At 41.3% G+C, this 16,932-nt stretch overlaps 2 protein-coding genes across 3 annotated transcripts in view; both read left to right on the top strand.

Moving 5' to 3' along the window:
* The window catches only part of LOC145487068 (mitochondrial carnitine/acylcarnitine carrier protein-like), a 141,622-nt gene extending 135,844 nt beyond the window's left edge, over positions 1–5,778 (top strand). For both annotated transcript variants that reach the window (XM_081465780.1, XM_081465779.1), the window contains 7 exons: positions 246–366; positions 956–1,028; positions 1,762–1,802; positions 1,956–2,024; positions 2,767–2,816; positions 2,959–3,033; positions 3,743–5,778. In XM_081465780.1, coding sequence (XP_081321906.1) covers positions 246–366; positions 956–1,028; positions 1,762–1,802; positions 1,956–2,024; positions 2,767–2,816; positions 2,959–3,033; positions 3,743–3,802 — 489 coding nt within the window. In that variant the 3' untranslated portion in view covers positions 3,803–5,778. The remainder of the gene's footprint in view (positions 1–245; positions 367–955; positions 1,029–1,761; positions 1,803–1,955; positions 2,025–2,766; positions 2,817–2,958; positions 3,034–3,742) is intronic.
* A 2,792-nt stretch (positions 5,779–8,570) lies between these two features.
* On the top strand, positions 8,571–16,112 carry LOC145487436 (uncharacterized). The gene is made up of 9 exons (XM_081466211.1): positions 8,571–10,207; positions 10,481–10,678; positions 10,955–11,278; positions 11,621–11,761; positions 12,168–12,365; positions 12,837–12,980; positions 13,206–13,529; positions 14,139–14,914; positions 15,363–16,112. The coding sequence occupies exons 1-9, from the start codon at positions 9,857–9,859 to the stop codon at positions 15,487–15,489; spliced, it is 2,583 nt and encodes an 860-aa protein (XP_081322337.1). The 5' UTR covers positions 8,571–9,856; the 3' UTR covers positions 15,490–16,112.
* The last annotated feature ends 820 nt before the right edge of the window (positions 16,113–16,932 follow it).

Below are 16,932 nucleotides of genomic sequence, written 5' to 3'. Positions count from 1 at the left end.
GTGAAAACTCTTGAATTGTATTATCCAATGATCCAGTTGTTAATAAAAAGGAATAGTCCTAAGGTTGAACTTTGTGGACACTCGCTAGAAAAAGACAGCTGACAAATAAGAATGATAAACAGCAACAGGCTAACAGCAAGATCAAATTAAATAAAGCATACCTCTTCTCTTTTACATTGTTCCGATGAAGGTTTGAAAAGAAAACTAGATTTATTGACCGTATACTGTGTGATTTTCCTGTGCAGGTTCAACAAAGTTCAGGAGGGGAAAGAAAGTACAAAGGGCCCCTGAACTGCGCAAAACAACTGTACACGGAGAAAGGAATACGATCCTTGTACAGAGGGACTTGCGCTACGCTTCTCAGAGGTGAGAGCTAAATGTCTGATCAAACACTTTACTTTTACGAGAAAATAGCCTGAATAAGTTCTCTAGTCTAGGATGGCAAAGGGAAAGCGGGAGGAAAGCGGAAAGAAGAGAGAGGAGGGAAGACGACGCCCCAACCCCCCACCCCATTTTTCCCTAGGCCATTTCACTCTCAGCCAGGTCCTTCCCAACCCTTTCAGCCGCGGTTAGACCCCTCAAGCCGGAGCCTGTTCAAAGGCTAAAGAGGAAAAAGCGACTGATCCTCGCGGTAAGGAGAAGAGATTGAGATGGAAATGAGATAAGAATATATAAGACAAAAAGCGTGTAGTTCTTTGTTACTGACCGTCCGTTTACGGTCAGCGGTGACCGAAAACTCTACGAATCCTAGTTCTGGTTTGATTGTGCAAATGCGTTTAAGTTCAATAACGGTTTCTGAACATGCGTAGAGAAAGTAGCCGCTGTTCCTTATGCTAGCTCACCTTCCGATTTCTCCCAGAGGTCTCGATTTGTCGGTGCTAACCAAAAGGCTTCTGGGAACGAGATTTTTCTTTTCTTTGCTTTGTTATATATTTTGATCTGTGTTATATTGCAGATGTACCAGGCATGGGTATTTATTTCTTCTGTTATGAGTGGGTACTTAGCAAACTCACTTTAGATGGCGAAAGGTTTGTTAAATACAGAGGTTTATTTGTATACAGTTTAAATCATTGTTTAATATAGGAACAATCGATAAAGTCATTTTTTGGTTGAACTAAAGCAGGCACTAATGAAGTGAACAACAAAATTCGATCGCTTAAGTTTGACTGATATCGGAATTCATTGTGATTTGATTCCCTAGATTTTTAGTTCTCTGCGTTTATAGTTTTATACGATCAGTTATTGTACATTTTTAGTCTTAATTTTTAGAATATGCTAGGGCCGTGGATTACCTGTAAACTAGCTGATTAGCTAAGCGTAACTCCACGTTAAATTAAGTATCGTATCGTATCGTTGCACGTTAAAAAAGATACTCTCTCTTCAGTCTTTCGTTTCCTAGCGTATGACGCGAATACAATTGACACGCATGCGTATGACACGCATACACCAATGCAAACAAAAGGAGAACGATTATGCGGCAAGAAGCGCGGGCGCGAAAAGGTTTTTCTGCTGTCTCGCCTCATTCCCTTCTCGTTTCTTTCCCTAATTTGCGTAATTTCAACTTTTCAATATACGCGGAGTATACGAAAATCGACTGCCCGTAGTCTAAGTCGAGTCAACGAGATGGGGAAGATCTGCGAACGAGATTACAGGAATCCCTTATTCCTGGACGATCAAGAAACCAGTATACGAATTTTGAAGGAATGACGCTTTTTCTGATTTCTAACAACTTGAATTCTTATTTTTTTTTTTTGTTATTAGTCGGGAACATCTTAACCCTCTAAGAATATTCATTGCTGGAGGTACGTTGAGTTGAGTTTTCTCTTTATCAGTGGACCAACTCCAAAAATTTGAGTAATTACCGTAAAAGTGATGTCGTGGAATTTGTATAATTTGTATAAAAGTCGAGAAACCAGTTGAATGAATTTGAATGACGTACTCTGTTACCATATTAGGCATCACTGGCATGGCGTGCTGGGCTTGCACTCTTCCCGCCGACGTGCTGAAGTCACGTGTTCAAATAGGTAAGCTGCTAAAGGTGCTGCAAACTCAGCTGCGAGTGAAGGATTTTATAGATTCCTAATTCTAGTTAATTAATCTTAATGAATCTTAGAGTTTTTAAGTAGTTTTAAATTATTATTGTATTGTCTTTGAAAAGCCTCTAAAGAGAAAGTCAATAAAGTATGTATGTATGTATGTATGTATGAGTGCGGGTCGGCTATCAATAGAATCTGGAACATGCCGGATCCTATATAGCGATGAGTAGAAGTATAAACAATGCATGCGGCCGTGCTACCCTTTCCAACAAATGAAAGCTAACCGCATGCAAACAGGAGATAGGAGTGGAACTAACCGCAAGTCAACTGGAATGGGCCGGAACTAACTGCAAGGAAATTTGAGTACATGTTATCGAATGTATATACAGACAAACTCAAGCAAACAGGGGTGGAATTAAGCGTAAGAAGAAAGGAGTGGAACTAACCACAAGCAAACTGGAGTACTTATAGAAAATATATAGAGAGACAAACTGTGATTAAATAGATCATAACCTAAACTGGGTGAAGATTACTTATAGACTTAATCCAGAGTGTTCCGTGCTGATCCGGTTTTTTTACTTTCCTTGCCTCTTGCATTTGTCGGTTTCCGTTTTGTTAACACTTGCAATCCTACAAGCGTTGACGTAAAACGAAAAATCTGCACCTTAGTTTGGTCCACCATCTTGGAAAAAGTGTGACATTCTTACCAGCTTCTGTCTCTCCTTTGTAGCTCCAGAAGGAACTTATCCAAGAGGAGTCAGAGATGCTTTCAGACAATTAGTAAGTATCGTTACTCTACGATACTCAGGAACGAATTCAACCTAAATCGCCAACTAGTTGTCGATGAGCCAACGGAAAAAGTTCTTTGTCTCACTGAAGTTCAATCATTTTTAACTCCATTGTTTTTTACCCTTGCTTCCAGGTGAAGCAGGAAGGCGTGGCTGGTCTATTTAAAGGAGTAGTTCCTGTCATGATACGCGCTTTCCCGGCAAACGCGGTGAGTGAAGATCTATGGGTGTAGATTTCATTTGTAGTCGGTGGTCCATCAGGCCATTCACCCAGAATTCGGGGACACATCCGGGACTTTCATTAAGACGCTGGCGGCATTTATCTCCTGTTTTCGTGGCAAGAAGTCTCCATCAGTCGGTTTTACTCCTCACTGGATGGCACGCTCGTCCATCGAAGCGTTACCCCCTCCCCCCAAGATTTAATTCTCTGGTACCTATTTAAGGATAGGCACTGTGAAAGTGAAATGTCTCTCCAGAGAAACGCAACTTGGTAACCTCGGCTCGGCCACGGCTGGAACTCGGACCGCGTGAGGTGCGTTCTAACCATTACGTCGATACATCTTCCCGTGCTGGAGAGATGCGGTGACCTCATGGTTAGCGAGCTCGTCTCCGGATCAAGCGGTCTCAGCTCGAGCCCTGGCCGAGGTCACTACGTTGTATTCCTGGACAAGACAACTTTCTCTCACCTTTCCTCTCGATCTCCATCCAGGTTGGGTAACGGCGAATTTAATGATTGCGGATAACCCTGCGATGGGTTACCATCCCAAGGGGGAGAAGAAATACTCCTAGTCGCTTCATGCTACCGAAACCGGGATAAGCTGTGGTAATGTAGGCCTCTTGGCCCAACGAAGACTTAACCTTACTTACATTACTTATCTGTGCTACTTTATGTGACTTTTTTATTTCTTCTTTCGTTAGGGAGTTTTCCTTGGTTACGAAATCGCAATGAAGTTCTTCAGCTGGATTTCACCAGAGTAAAGAGCTGAGAGATCTGTATATAGTCAGTTGAACGGAATCACCCTCCAGTTTCTCCTGGAGATGTCAGACAAAATCAGTCATGCTAGTTGTGAGAAGAACTACACTTATCACAAACGGACATTACTGTGATATATAATCAAATTCTCCTATTAAGTATTATATCGAATATGCGGACGAGGAAGGAGAATTTCTATGTTGAAAATACAATTTGTTCTGGCAACGCAGGTATACTAGGAACTGCTTCGAAAACCGATATGTGCAAAAACGCTTTGTTTGAAAAAGGCTGCTATAGTATAGCTACCGCATCTCAAAAGGCTCGTCCTATTGCTTCGTTTTCAAACGAAAGCGTTTGGTCTCGTTTTGAAACAGACGCATTCAATGACCACAATATGGGCTATTTGTTTCTGTAACTTGTCATTCTTATCTCCAGAGCTCTTATTATTTTGCGTAGTAAGAGAAAGAGAGGACTGGGATCCATAATGAAGGCTCACTCCTTTGTCTTTGTGTTTTAGGATGCCAGTGCTGTCTTCTTACATATAAGCAGATGTTGTCTTTTATTATTTTTGTTGTTTGTTTTTGTACCAGCGTAACTATATATTTGCCATCAGGGCCAGGGCCGGTGATTTAGTGTAGAGAGAAAACAATTATGCCATGCGTATTTTAAGGAACTTCTCAATCCGCTGACATGACTCATGTGCGTGTGTAATTTGATGTGAACTTTGTTTTCTTTTTGCAAGTCTTGCACCTCTCCTGCTGTCTACTGATACATTTGCATTTGAAAACGCATTCTTTTTTATGCGTTCTCGCTTACCGTCCGCACTACGCCGGAGAAATTCGAACACGCAGCTTTATTTCTACAATTAGGCCTACCGTCCACACTAATCCGTCACGAAAACGGGAGCTTTCCAAAAACACTCTTCAAACCGTAGGAATTTGAAAACGCCGTCTTTGCGTTTTAGTGTGGACGGAAAACATTTTGAAAACGGAGCTTTTCGAAAACGATAACATCACGATAATTATATGATTTCCCTGTACGAGTTTTAATTCAAACACAGATCCAAAATTACCAGTGATTAATTATGTTGCGTTTTCAATTATCTCCAGCGTAGTATGGAAGGGGTCTTATACGATAGAAAACGCTTCTGATTTTCATGAAAAGCGTACATCTTTCAAAATGCTGTTCAGCGTAGAACATTTGAAAACGGGACCCCGTCGGATTAGTGTGGATAGCCAGAGCGAAGGCTTCCGAAAACGCGAACGTTACGGCACATTCGTAGATGATCCTTGTGGAGTTTTCTGGAGTTTTCCGACCACTCTAATGCGTTTTTAAAAGTAACCATTTTCTTCTCAACCTAAAAGAAGCAAAATATTTTCACCCACACTTGCGTTTTCGTTTTGTATTCACCTGTTCACACTATTGCGTTTTATTCGAAAACGCACACTTTCCGATGCGTTTTCAGACTAGAACGCCCGAGAAAGCCGATGGAAGCGACGGTATGTCACGCCTTTTTCGTCGCTGTTTCCAAAAGCCTCCGTTTTCAGCTGTCCACACTAGAAACGAAGCATTTTCAAAAGACTCCACTTTTTAAAACTTTTCAATTCTCGTGTTCGTCGGTGTTTTAGGCCGTTTTAGTGTGGACGGTAGGCAAACGCGCATCAAAAAGTGTACGTTTTCAAAGGAAAACGCATTAGTGTGGTCAGAAATTAGTGTGTACTTTAGGGTAGAAAGCTGCGAAAATGGAAATAAATATCAGACCCAAATAATTTGAAGTTTTTTTTTTTAAAAAAGCCCCAACTGGTAGGAGATAGATCAGTTGGCTATTTGTAAGTGTGACCAAGGTGTTGAGTTTGAGTCTACTGTGAAACGACTCCAATTATGTATAGTAACGTTTATAGCAAAGAGCATTCCGGCAAACTCACTGTGTATACATTTTGTGCGTTTTCAAGAAGTTCATAACGGAAAAGAAATAAAACTTTCAGACACCACGCAAAAAAATCGAAGCCCATATCTTTTTTTGAAGGTTGTCGCGAGCTATGTTATTCAGGGCGCGCGCTCAAGACTTCGAATGACTGTGTTGTCTCTATGACGTCAACTTTTTCCTTCACTTCGCTCTGCGTCGCGAAACGAGTTCTGCCGTGTCGCGTTCATCAGCAGAAAAGAGTTATTACAGAATCATGAAAGCTTCTTGGGTTTGCGTTTTTTTAATCCTAACTTTGTTAGGATTCATGTCCGCTTCAGGAAACACCAATACGGAGGGTAAGTCTTGCCTATCACTTTAAAAGGAATTATTTACTTTCAGTGAGGCTTTCGCGCCAAGAAAGGATCCATGCACGTGCTAAAATTTTGTCGTTTTAATGCATTTACTGATTGTCTCCTAGTCAAAATTACCAAACCAATATGTACATGTGATGCTATGCTCCCGACAATGTTTTAATTTTAATTTACGTTTAGAAAAGTGGTTAATCGAAACTTTTTCCTTTTGGGGCGATCACTGAAGCCTGAGTTGTAGAATTCCGGTTTGTTTATTTTCTGGTTGCTATGACATCGTTCCTGACGTAGTCATTCCAGTGCGCGCTGGCGTTTATCAAACGGTTTTACTGAAGCGACATGTTTCCCACCTTTTTGGTTTTCTGTCTTTTATTGCTGGACTTTTACTAGAGGACTCATACGCACAAGGGTAAGCATACGCGCTGGTACAGGAGACAATACAAACGCGGAGAAACGTGGGCTTGCGCATGGAAAAAAACGTTTTCGTTTCTTTTTTTGCCCTTGCCTTTACAATTGTTGCACATGTGTTGGCTCTTGACTTGCGCTTGTGCGCGCATATTTGTTATCAAAATCAGGCTTTGTCATGCTTTAAAATGAATTCGTTTCCTTACATGGGTCTGGTTTTTCAAGGAGGAATCAGAAGCTAACCTACGATGAGCGTTTTATGGCTATCTTTTCCTTTGAACTGATAAAAAAGTGAATGTAGCTATTGAGTTCACAAACGCAATTTATTTGGGCTCGATATTCAGAATTGTCGCGGTCTCTTTTAATCCATTTTAAACGAAGTGTAACTTCCAACTTTAACGCGCTTTCCAACTTACAATTGTGCGTCCTTATTTATAATCTTGTTTTATTTAATTTATCTCAGGTGTCCATGTCGTTGAAGACGCACTGGGCCCATTCCGTCCAAGGATTATCACTTCCAGAAATCTCAGTCACCGCGAGGCTGTTCTTGAAATCGATGTAACGGCTATAGAGTTGGGAGAACTAATGGTGACTTTGAAAGAGAATTTCGTCCAAGGCAGAAACAGTGTAGACACAACACAACCATTTGCAGCCATTCGAAACGAAGTAAGTACACCGAGATACAAGTAAAGCAAAATATTGTATACGGTTTAAAACATAAACACCTGGATGTTTTAGATAGATTGTTTCATTCCCCTAGTACAAATACTTTTAAGACTTGGATATAATATGTACTTCTAAGCGATTCGATGATCTGTTTCTATACTGGGTCCTGGACTCTTTTACGGATTATCCCTTGGCCCTTTTTTTTTAGGAATTTATTATTTTGTGTTTATATATTATTATTCTAGCGCCATGAATAGTAATACACTAAACTTTTACTTTGGAGATGCACAAGACGGGAATGGACGGGTGCACGGATTAGGGGAGGGGGAAGGGAAAGGGAGGAGTGGCACTTTCCTTCAAATTCCTCGTATTAAATTCCAGGTTCGCCAATCAGGAAATAAAACGACTACTTAGAAATAAAATATCTTCCTTTTGCTTTACCAGTTAGCGCGTCAAGCAAAATACCCCAGGGGCATTTCTTCTGTCGGTAACTTTCTTCTTTGCTATCTTTGAGGTGTTTTAAAAACACCGGCAGCATACCTTTGAAGAAAGTGATCGGCCATACCAGCAATTTTGGGTCAGCTGTGTGTTCAAAGTCCGCTATTCAGGATGACTATGAGGTGACTCTAAAAAAAATGTGACCCACCAATATTGAAAAATTACATTTTTTGCTTCATGACAGAAGGAATTTCACACTAGCCCTGTTGCCGCTATAAACCAAAGCACCGCTAGTACGAGGAAAGATCGCTATCTTCGGCCAGAAGGCATTTCTTCAGAAAACGACAAAACACTGCAACACGGAGATGATCGAAACGAAGTAAGTGAAACAAATTTGGATCCTTTTAATTCTAGTCCAGATACTGTTGAAAATTTAATTACTGGGGTAACAAGTTGGAAGATGGGGGGGGGGGGGGGGGAGGAGTTAGGGGGAGAATACTTAGAATGTGAACGGTGACAAAACGATTTTCTGCGGTGAGTGAATTATACAAATATCTCGGGGGTATTTCGCGTATCGGTCTCTTTCTTCCCAGGGACTTTCCTACATTTGAACACTAGTAACATTCGTATGAATAATGTGACCGCGACCACAATTACAGCACTCCCGGCTCAGCTGTAAGCTATAAAAGCCCACTCTTTCATGGTAATGAAGTAACTCACAAATATCAACTCATAAAGTAAAGAAAACATATGGCTTCTGTTGCAGCAGAAGGGATATCACAGCAAGATGTCCAATGGAAACGAAATCACCGCTAGTACAAAGACAGACGAGTCAAGTCAGGGAATGAATCTTGTTACATATTTGACCGATATCGCAACACAGCAACATCGCGGTCATCTAGACAAGGTAAGTAGGCAAAGATATTAAATGGTTATACAAGATTAAATAAATCATTTCAATAATCCGGGTCTAGATGAGTTACTTTAATGAATGAGTTGCCAGTAATCGGATACCCGTGTTTACGCAAAGAACTCTGGGATCGTCAGGGGGCAAACATTGCAAGTCGCTAGAAGGAAATGTATGGCGAAAAAGTTGTTTCGACGCCCAAAAACATGGTTTTGGGGAGAGATCAACGTTTTTTTTGCCGTTGTTTTATCGCGAATGGATTTTGGCAATGTTGATACATCGAAAATGGAAGTTTTTGTTTGAATAACCGTGAAATAAGTGATAAAATGTACCGATAAACTCCCTTTTGCTTGCGTGAGGTTTATTGTGAAATACATTGAAGAGAATATTGAAAATTTCAATACACGCCTGATCTCGAGAGGCTACCCGGAGCAAATGGTAGAAAAGACCCTCCGAGAAGTTAAATATAATGACAGAAAAGAAGCTCTAAAACAGAAATCGAAAATTGCAGGAGGAACTACTACCCTCTGTGTCGGGCAATTTCACTCAACTGTCAATACCAAACTTTGGAAAGCATAATCACGCACAAATGGCACTTTTAAATACAAATGCTCAGAGATATATTCAAGGAGCCACCCTTGATCTGTTATAGAAAAGGAAAATCACTGAAATACGTGCTTCTAAAAGCAAAACAAAGGCTTTGAGCAACACAGTAGCCACACAGCATGAGTCGCGCGGACTCATTTGTCATTAAATCAACCCCAGACAGTACAGTGATCGCCACCGGGCTTATTTCCAGTATTATTTGTATGATTGAGCTCTCAAATAAGCCAAAAGTAGCCTGTCCACGACTTAAAAGGCTTTACTGGGTTATTTCCTCTCGATTTATATCTAATTAACTTTGTAATATTTTCAGACCATTACGCGATGTAAGTTTCACAATAAACCTCACGCAAGCAACGGAGTTTATCGGTAGATTTTGTCACATATTTCACGGTTATTCAAACAAAAACTTACATATTCCACATATCAACATTGTCCAAATCCATTCGCGATAAAAACGACGGCGAAAAAGCGTTGATCTCTCTCAAAAGTCGTTTTCTTGTACCTCGAAACAACTTTTCGCCATACATTTCCTTCTAGCGACTAGCAATGTTTGCCCCCTGACGATCCCAGAGTTCTTCGCGCAAACACGGGTATCCGATTACTGGCAACTCATTCATTGCGTTAAAGAGTTGAGAACAGTGAAGAACTGAAATAACAAGACAACAAGAAAAAAAGCGCGCAAGGATATTACATTTGCTTGTATGATTGTAACGAGAAAGTAGACTGAGAGACTGTTATTTTCTTTATTCGTGCGACAAAATTCATGCTTAATTTTTGGCTTGTGCATATTTTGCAGACTAAACTGTCAAAGGAACATTGCAAGCTAAATGGTAATGTTTCTCTTCAAAATACTGGCGCAAATTACCCACATGGCAGTTCAACTGGCAAACTTTCAAAGCCCCTCCCAGATAAAAAGCTTGTTCAAAGCAAGGTATTTCCAGCAAGCAACAGTCCTATCTGGTTGATCTGGCCTGGTAAAACATGGAATATCTTGTCTGACGAGATTTTTCATGTGCTCGGATGGAAAGAGTTGCCAAAGGGCATAAACCAAAATTCCTTCGATTGGAGATCAGTTACAAGGAGTGCAATGGATTCTCCTTGTCCAGGATTCGGAGTAAGTTGACGGTTATTTTCTAAATGTTGTTTCCTCACAGCCTCATCACCAAGTTTTCAGGATAAGACAAAATACCCAAGGGGTGTTTAGCATGTCGTCCACTCTAGGAACGTTCTTAGTGTTGAAAACTGGCAACACTTCTACGAAGAAAGCGACCGCGATTACACCAGCAGTCGTGCATCAGCTGTGAGATTAAAGCCCACTATTTCAGATGAGGTGACTCTCAAAATTTCGCCGGCCACAAGTAATAAAAACATGTCGTCTGTCTTACAGGAGATTGAATATCACAGCAGCTCGTCAAATGGAAACCAAAGCAAAGCTAGCATGACAACAGAACAACTACGTCAGCAAATGAATCACATTATTCCAGATGCCATGCTTGTTAAAGATGGTGATCAAAATTGGTCTCCAGAAGACATTGTTTCAGAAAACGATAACAAAATACTGCAACATGGAAATGATTCAAATGATGTAAGTTCGCTGAGATACGCAACAAGTGTTTCAAGTATTATATACTCTGAGCTCTACAAGACTTGAACAATCCCGGGCCATCTTAGCTATTTAAAAGTCTTTTCGAAAATGCAATTCCTTGGAAACGACAGGGGGATAAAGGGAAATTCCCACTGTTTTACCCCAGTCCTTACTCAGAAAATGAAACTGCTAAATAAGATTAAAATAGCTAAGACTGTGCTATTCGCTTTATGATTGCGGGCAAAATTAATGCTTGTTTTATTTCGTGTTTTGCAGATTAAACAGTCAAAGGAACATCGTAAGCTACATGTTTCACTCCAAAATACTGGTGCAAATTACCCACATGGCAATTCGAGCGGCAAACGTCCAATTCCTCATCTCAAACCCCGCCCAGATAAACAACTCGCTCAAAGCAAGGTACTTCCAGCAAGCAGCATTGCTATCTGGTTGATCTGGACTCGTAAAACACGGAATATCTTGTCTGACGAGATTATTAATGTGTTCGGATGGAAAGAGTTGCCAAAGGGCATAAACCAAAATTCCTTCGATTGGAGATCAGTTACAAGGAGTGCAATGGATTCTCCTTGTTCAGGATACGGAGTAAGTTGACAATTATCTTGCACGTCGTTTCGTTATGGTTGTCATAAGAACAGGAATCGTTAATATGTCACCCAGGAAATAGAACGTCTATTGAAAATTGAAATATCATTCCTTTGCTTTACCAGTAAGCGAATCAGCAAAATATCCCGGGGACACTTTGTCCGTCGGTAACCTTTTTCGTAGGAACCCTGCTGGTGTTTTAAAAACATGACCTCACCAGCTGCATTCCTATGAAGAAAGTGACCGGCTATAACAGAAGTTCGCTCAAAGAGCGCTATTCAAGATGACTATGAGGTGACTCTAAAAAATTTAATCGGCCAATACTTTGCTTTTGCTTTATAGCGAAAGGAATATCACACCAGTCACGCTGCTGCTGTAAACCAAAGCGCTGCTAGTAACGAGAAAGATTGCTATCAGTCACCAGACGACATTTCCTCAGAGAACCACAACGAAACACTGCAACACGGAAATGATCGGAATGAGGTAAGTGCAATAAATGAGGATCCTTTTAATGCATTTCTCATTGTCAAAATGCAAATACTTTAGAAATTCAAAACTGAGGAAACTAATTGGACGATGAGGGGGTGGGGGAGCTAGGGGGAAAACATCATTTCCCGTATCCTCCCTTTTAAAACCCAGGTCTGATGCAGCGACATTCTGCGCCCAGTGTATTAGACAAAATATCCCAAGGGTTTTTCGCGTGCCCGTCACTTTCTTCTTGATCGTCCCTAGTGTTGAAAGCTAGCAACATTCCTACAAAAAAGTGACCGTTGCCACAATGTACAGCAGTGCTGGATCAGCTGTGAGATTAAAGCCCACTATTTCAGATGATGTGACTTTCAAAATGTGGCCGGCCACAAGTAATAAAAACATGTCGTCTGTCTTACAGGAGATTGAATATCCCAGCAGCTCGTCAAATGGAAACCAAAGCTATGCTAACATAACGACTGACCAACTACGTCAACGAATGGATCACATTATACCAGACGCCGCGCTTGTTACAGATGATGATCGAAATTGGTCTTCCACAGACATTGCTTCGGAAAACGATAACAAAATACTGCAACATGGAAATGATCCAAATGAAGTAAGTGCGTAGAGATAGATAAGTTTTACAAGCTTATAACCTTCTGGTTCTACAAGACTTTAAATTAAATCATTGAACAGCGCCGGGCTACGTTAGCTATTTAAAAAGTCTTTTCGGAGGTGGAATTCCTCGGGAAGGACAGGGGAGATAAAGAGGAGTTTCTCTCAGTTTCCCCTGTCTTACCCCAGTCCTCATTCAGAAAACGAAGCTGCGAATTAGGATTAAACTAGTTTCTTTCATTGCTTTACCAGTCCTTGATTCAGTTAGAATACCCCAAGGTTATTTCGCTTATCGGTCACTTTCTTACAAGGGATGTCCCTGGTGTTGAAAACGTACAACATTCCTATGACGGAAGTGACCGACCACAACAGCAGTCCTGGGACAGCTGTGACCTGAAACCCCGTTATTCCAGTTGATAATGAAGTAAAAAATCAACCCAAAAGTAATGAAAACATATGATCTCTGTTACAGCAAAAGGGATATCACAGCAGTATGTCAGATGGAAACCAAAGCACCGCTAGTACAAAGAGAGATGAGTCAGGTCGTCAAGGAATGGATCTCATTCCAAAGCCTACCGATAACGGAACACGGCAAGATGAGGATCATCGAAACAAGGTAAGTGGGCAGAAACGTCGTGTTAGTTAAACAAGATTTTAAATTAATCATTTGAATAATCCCGGGCCCAGTTGTGTCGCTTAGATTGAAATAAAATAGTTGAGAACAGCAAACCACTGAAATAACAAGACATTAAATGACGAAAAACTAGACTGTAACACTGTTAATTGCCATATTTATTGGTGCCACGAAATTAATGCTTAATTTTTAACTCGTGTTTCGCAGACCAGTGTGTCAAAAGAACAGCTCATGCCAAATGATTCTCTTCAAAATACTGGTGCAAATTATTCACATGGCAGTTCCACTGGCAAACGTACAATTCCTCGTCCCAAGCTCCTCTCAGATAAACAACTCGATCAAAGCAAAGTACCTCCAGCAAGCAGCAGTCCTATATGGTTGATCTGGTGTCGTAAAGCATGCAATATCTTGCATGACGGAATTAATAAAGTGTTCGGATGGAAAGAGTTGCCAAAGGGCATAAACCAAAACTGCTTCAATTGGAGATCAGTTACAAAGAGTGCAATGGATTCTCCTTGTCCAGGATACGGAGTAAGTTCAGTGACGGTTATCTAGGAATTTGTAATATTTGACGACTAAGACTAATATTATTATTAATATTCAGTCCTGATTGGTCACAACGTCGCTGTGTAAGTCTTCCTTCTTAGTCCAATCTCGTTCCCAGAGCCCACGTGTCTTTTGGTCAGCGCCAAGACACGGAGCTCTGGAATAATCAATTTCCAGACTCCAAGATTTTAGGAGTTCTGGTTTCACGGCGCATGCGTGCTTTGGTTTAAAACGTGGCAATCTCGTTCCCAGAGTCCACGTGTCTTTTGGTCAGCGCCAGCCAAAAGCCACGTGGGCTCCGGGAACGAGATTGTCCTTCTTCCCGTCCCAGGAGCACGCGCAGTCTTGAGCACAGCACTTGTTCGAGCAGCATTTTTGAATTAAAAAATGAAGAGTCCATTAACAGGCGAGGAACTCTTTCGACATATACTTGTCAGTGATGTGCCATGTACAGTCCACGAAGTTTGAAGGAAGGATATAATTGAAATTTAATTTTGAGTTACTTCCATTAGGTGCGCGCGGTATGAAGAGAGTTAATGATACTAGGTCCGCACAAGACTTACCAAATATAATTGTTTTTCTTTGCTTTACCAGTGTGAGGATCCGTCAAAATATCTCCGACCTACTCCTGAAGACGCCCCTAAGAAGAAAGTGTCCGAAAGCAGCAGCATTCCTGCGAACTCAAAACCCGCTATTACAGATGATACCGGCACTGCCAAGACCAACGAGTCCAAAGAAACGTCTCATGTGCCATTAGTGATGCGCATGCCCAGAGATCATGAATGGAATCGACTGCCAGAAAACGCCTCCTCGGAGAACGACGAAAAAACGATGCCTGCAAATCTCACAGACAATCAAAACGGGAACAAGTCCTTCGAGAGCCAAAACAACCCAACTGAAAGTAAAATTGAGCATGCCTGGTCAATGATTGTGGACAATCCTTCCAAGGTAAACACTGAGTGTCGTTGGCTTAAGAAATCAGGGAAACCAAGCTGCATGGACAACGAAAACAGAGCTTTGGATTTGCTGGAAAATGAAACTTCATCCTCTACTGCAGAGAACAAGAACTCCGACGAAGTCAATTCCTCTGAGAACAAAGGCACCGAGTTGGAGAAGCTGCTGGAAACAAATCAGTTGGGCCGTTCCCATGGTAACACGTCAACTGCCACGGAGAAGTCACGCGAAGTTACGGCACGTTTTAAGGATCTTGAAAACTTTTATCTGGAATCTGGCATCACAGCCCACGTGTTGACAAACTGGAGCTGGCAGGACACGTTTGACGTGTTGATCGTCTTCTGGATGATCAATTTTTGTGCAGTTGATTTTTACCTCACAGCTTGTTTCATCAAGGAAATCATCAGACTACTGAGGTAAAAATAGCATAATGGCATAATAGCATAGAACTGTCTCCACTTGAGTGTCGTAAGCCAATTGGTTTTGCATTACTATACTATACTATACTATACTATACTATACTATACTATACTATACTATACTATACTATACTATACTATACTATACGATACGATACGATACTATACTATACTATGTGAGTAAAACCAAAACCAATCGATTTGAATTTAGATTCTGAGCCCGAAAAAAGTTCCGAAAGACTCTGAATGGATTGCAAAGTTCTCCGTTAGGCAGTTAGTGGAAGCAAAGAACCTCTTCTCATGTCAAAGTAGAGACCCCAGTAGTTCCCAAAGGAACGTTTATTTCATTGCGAACATAATGGAATGAGATATGTACCTCTCTCGTGACCTTTGTACTCTTCAATCTCTCTTTAGACTAAGTGTCGTGTTGTTTTCTGTTTTGCAGATTGCAGCGTCAACGTCAGCAAGAGGAAGAACGCGAGCGCTTAAGGGAACTGGAACTAGCAGCTCGACCGAAACCATGGCGACCGAAACCAAAAAAGAAACGACGAAAGAAGAAACACGACTGGTGACTTCTATGAATGATTTATGAAGCCATGGATTTGTGACATACATGTTTCATTTCTACAATAATGACACAAGTGTACATTTTGCAAATAAAACTTCTTTTTTCATCCGGTTGTTTTTATGACTAGTTATCAAGGAAAGACCTATCGTAAAAACGCGAACGGCCTGGTTATGGAAATCGCGCACAGTACCGGTGAGAAACGTTCTCGTTCCCATAACCCTTTTCGCTTCTCTTAGCCAGCGGGGCCTTTGCACGAGACCGAAGGAGCCCTTCCGCCCCGCCGGCTAAGAGAAGCGAAAAGGGCTATGGGGACGAGATAGAAGATTTTCCAAAAAACATATCTAATAGTGTCTATCTTTCTAATCCATGCAAACTCTTTTGCGTTTTTCATACCTTCCGTTTACTTTAATTAACTTGGAAGCGTTTCACTCTAGAACTCTGTGTTCGGAAGTTCACCTGCGTACATGTTTGTGTCGTTCTTGCGACCTTGGCTTCTACCTCCCCCAGATAGGTCTAAGGTTAGCTGTTGCTAAAGATTATTCCATTTGTCTTAAGTTTTCAATTGGTTAATCTCTGCTTGCCTAGCTTATCAAGTCAGCTGAGTTCGTTTGGGATTTACATCCGGGTACCTTGTTTTGTACCACATGGCGTACGGGCACCTTCGGACTTGGGGGGGGGGGGGGGGGGAGAGGGGCGGAGACCTTTTTGCCCGAAAAAAAATTAAGCAATGCCTGAATGTGTGAGTGTTGAACGCACTCAAACTGCGTGAAAAACAAAAACGTTCACAAAAAAAGTTACATTGAAAGTTTGCATACTCAATGACCTCTATAAACAGTCTCGATCGAGTAAAATCTAAAAATTATTAAAAGAAAAAGTTCTTCCTTTCATGGCGTTCGTTCAGAGATCGGCTGATCAGCAACAAAGACATTTGTGTTTCAAGATGGGTTGTCTAGAAAATCCGAATAGCGAATAGCGAATAGCGAATAGTGCGAATAGTGCGAATAGTGCGAATAGTGCGAATAGTGCGAATAATGCGAATAGTGCGAATAGTGCGAATAGTGCGAATAGTGGCGAACAGTCTCGAGTAGTGGCAAATAGTGGCAAATAGTGGCAAATAGTGGCAAATAGTGGCAAATAGTGGCAAATAGTGGCAAAGAGTGGCAAAGAGTGGCAAATAGTGGCAAATAGTGGCAAATAGTGCGAAAAGTGCGAATTTCTGAGACTATACGCACCCGAATAGTGGTTATAGTCTCAGATAGTGCGAATAGTGGCGTCAAGATGGCGGGACTATTCGCTATTCGCGACTGTTCGCTATTCGCTATTCGGGTTTTCCAGACACCCTTTCAAGATGCACCGAGTTTTGGGGTCCCGAAAAGTGCGAATAGTCTTCAATAGTGCGAATAGTGGCGAACAGTCGCGAAAAATGGCGAATAGTGACGAACAGTCG

Source organism: Orbicella franksi, chromosome 5, assembly GCF_964199315.1.
Source record: "Orbicella franksi chromosome 5, jaOrbFran1.1, whole genome shotgun sequence".
NCBI lineage: Eukaryota > Metazoa > Cnidaria > Anthozoa > Scleractinia > Merulinidae > Orbicella > Orbicella franksi.
This window is presented reverse-complemented; position numbering and strand designations above follow the sequence as displayed.

Bases quoted from the DNA above. Each gene is read 5' to 3' on its own strand.
- LOC145487436 (XM_081466211.1), top strand. From the start codon at position 9,857: ATGCTTAATTTTTGGCTTGTGCATATTTTGCAGACTAAACTGTCAAAG. The intron at 10,679-10,954 runs GTAAGTTCGCTG...CGTGTTTTGCAG, and splicing joins ATGGAAATGATTCAAATGAT to ATTAAACAGTCAAAGGAACA. The intron at 12,981-13,205 runs GTAAGTGGGCAG...CGTGTTTCGCAG, and splicing joins ATGAGGATCATCGAAACAAG to ACCAGTGTGTCAAAAGAACA.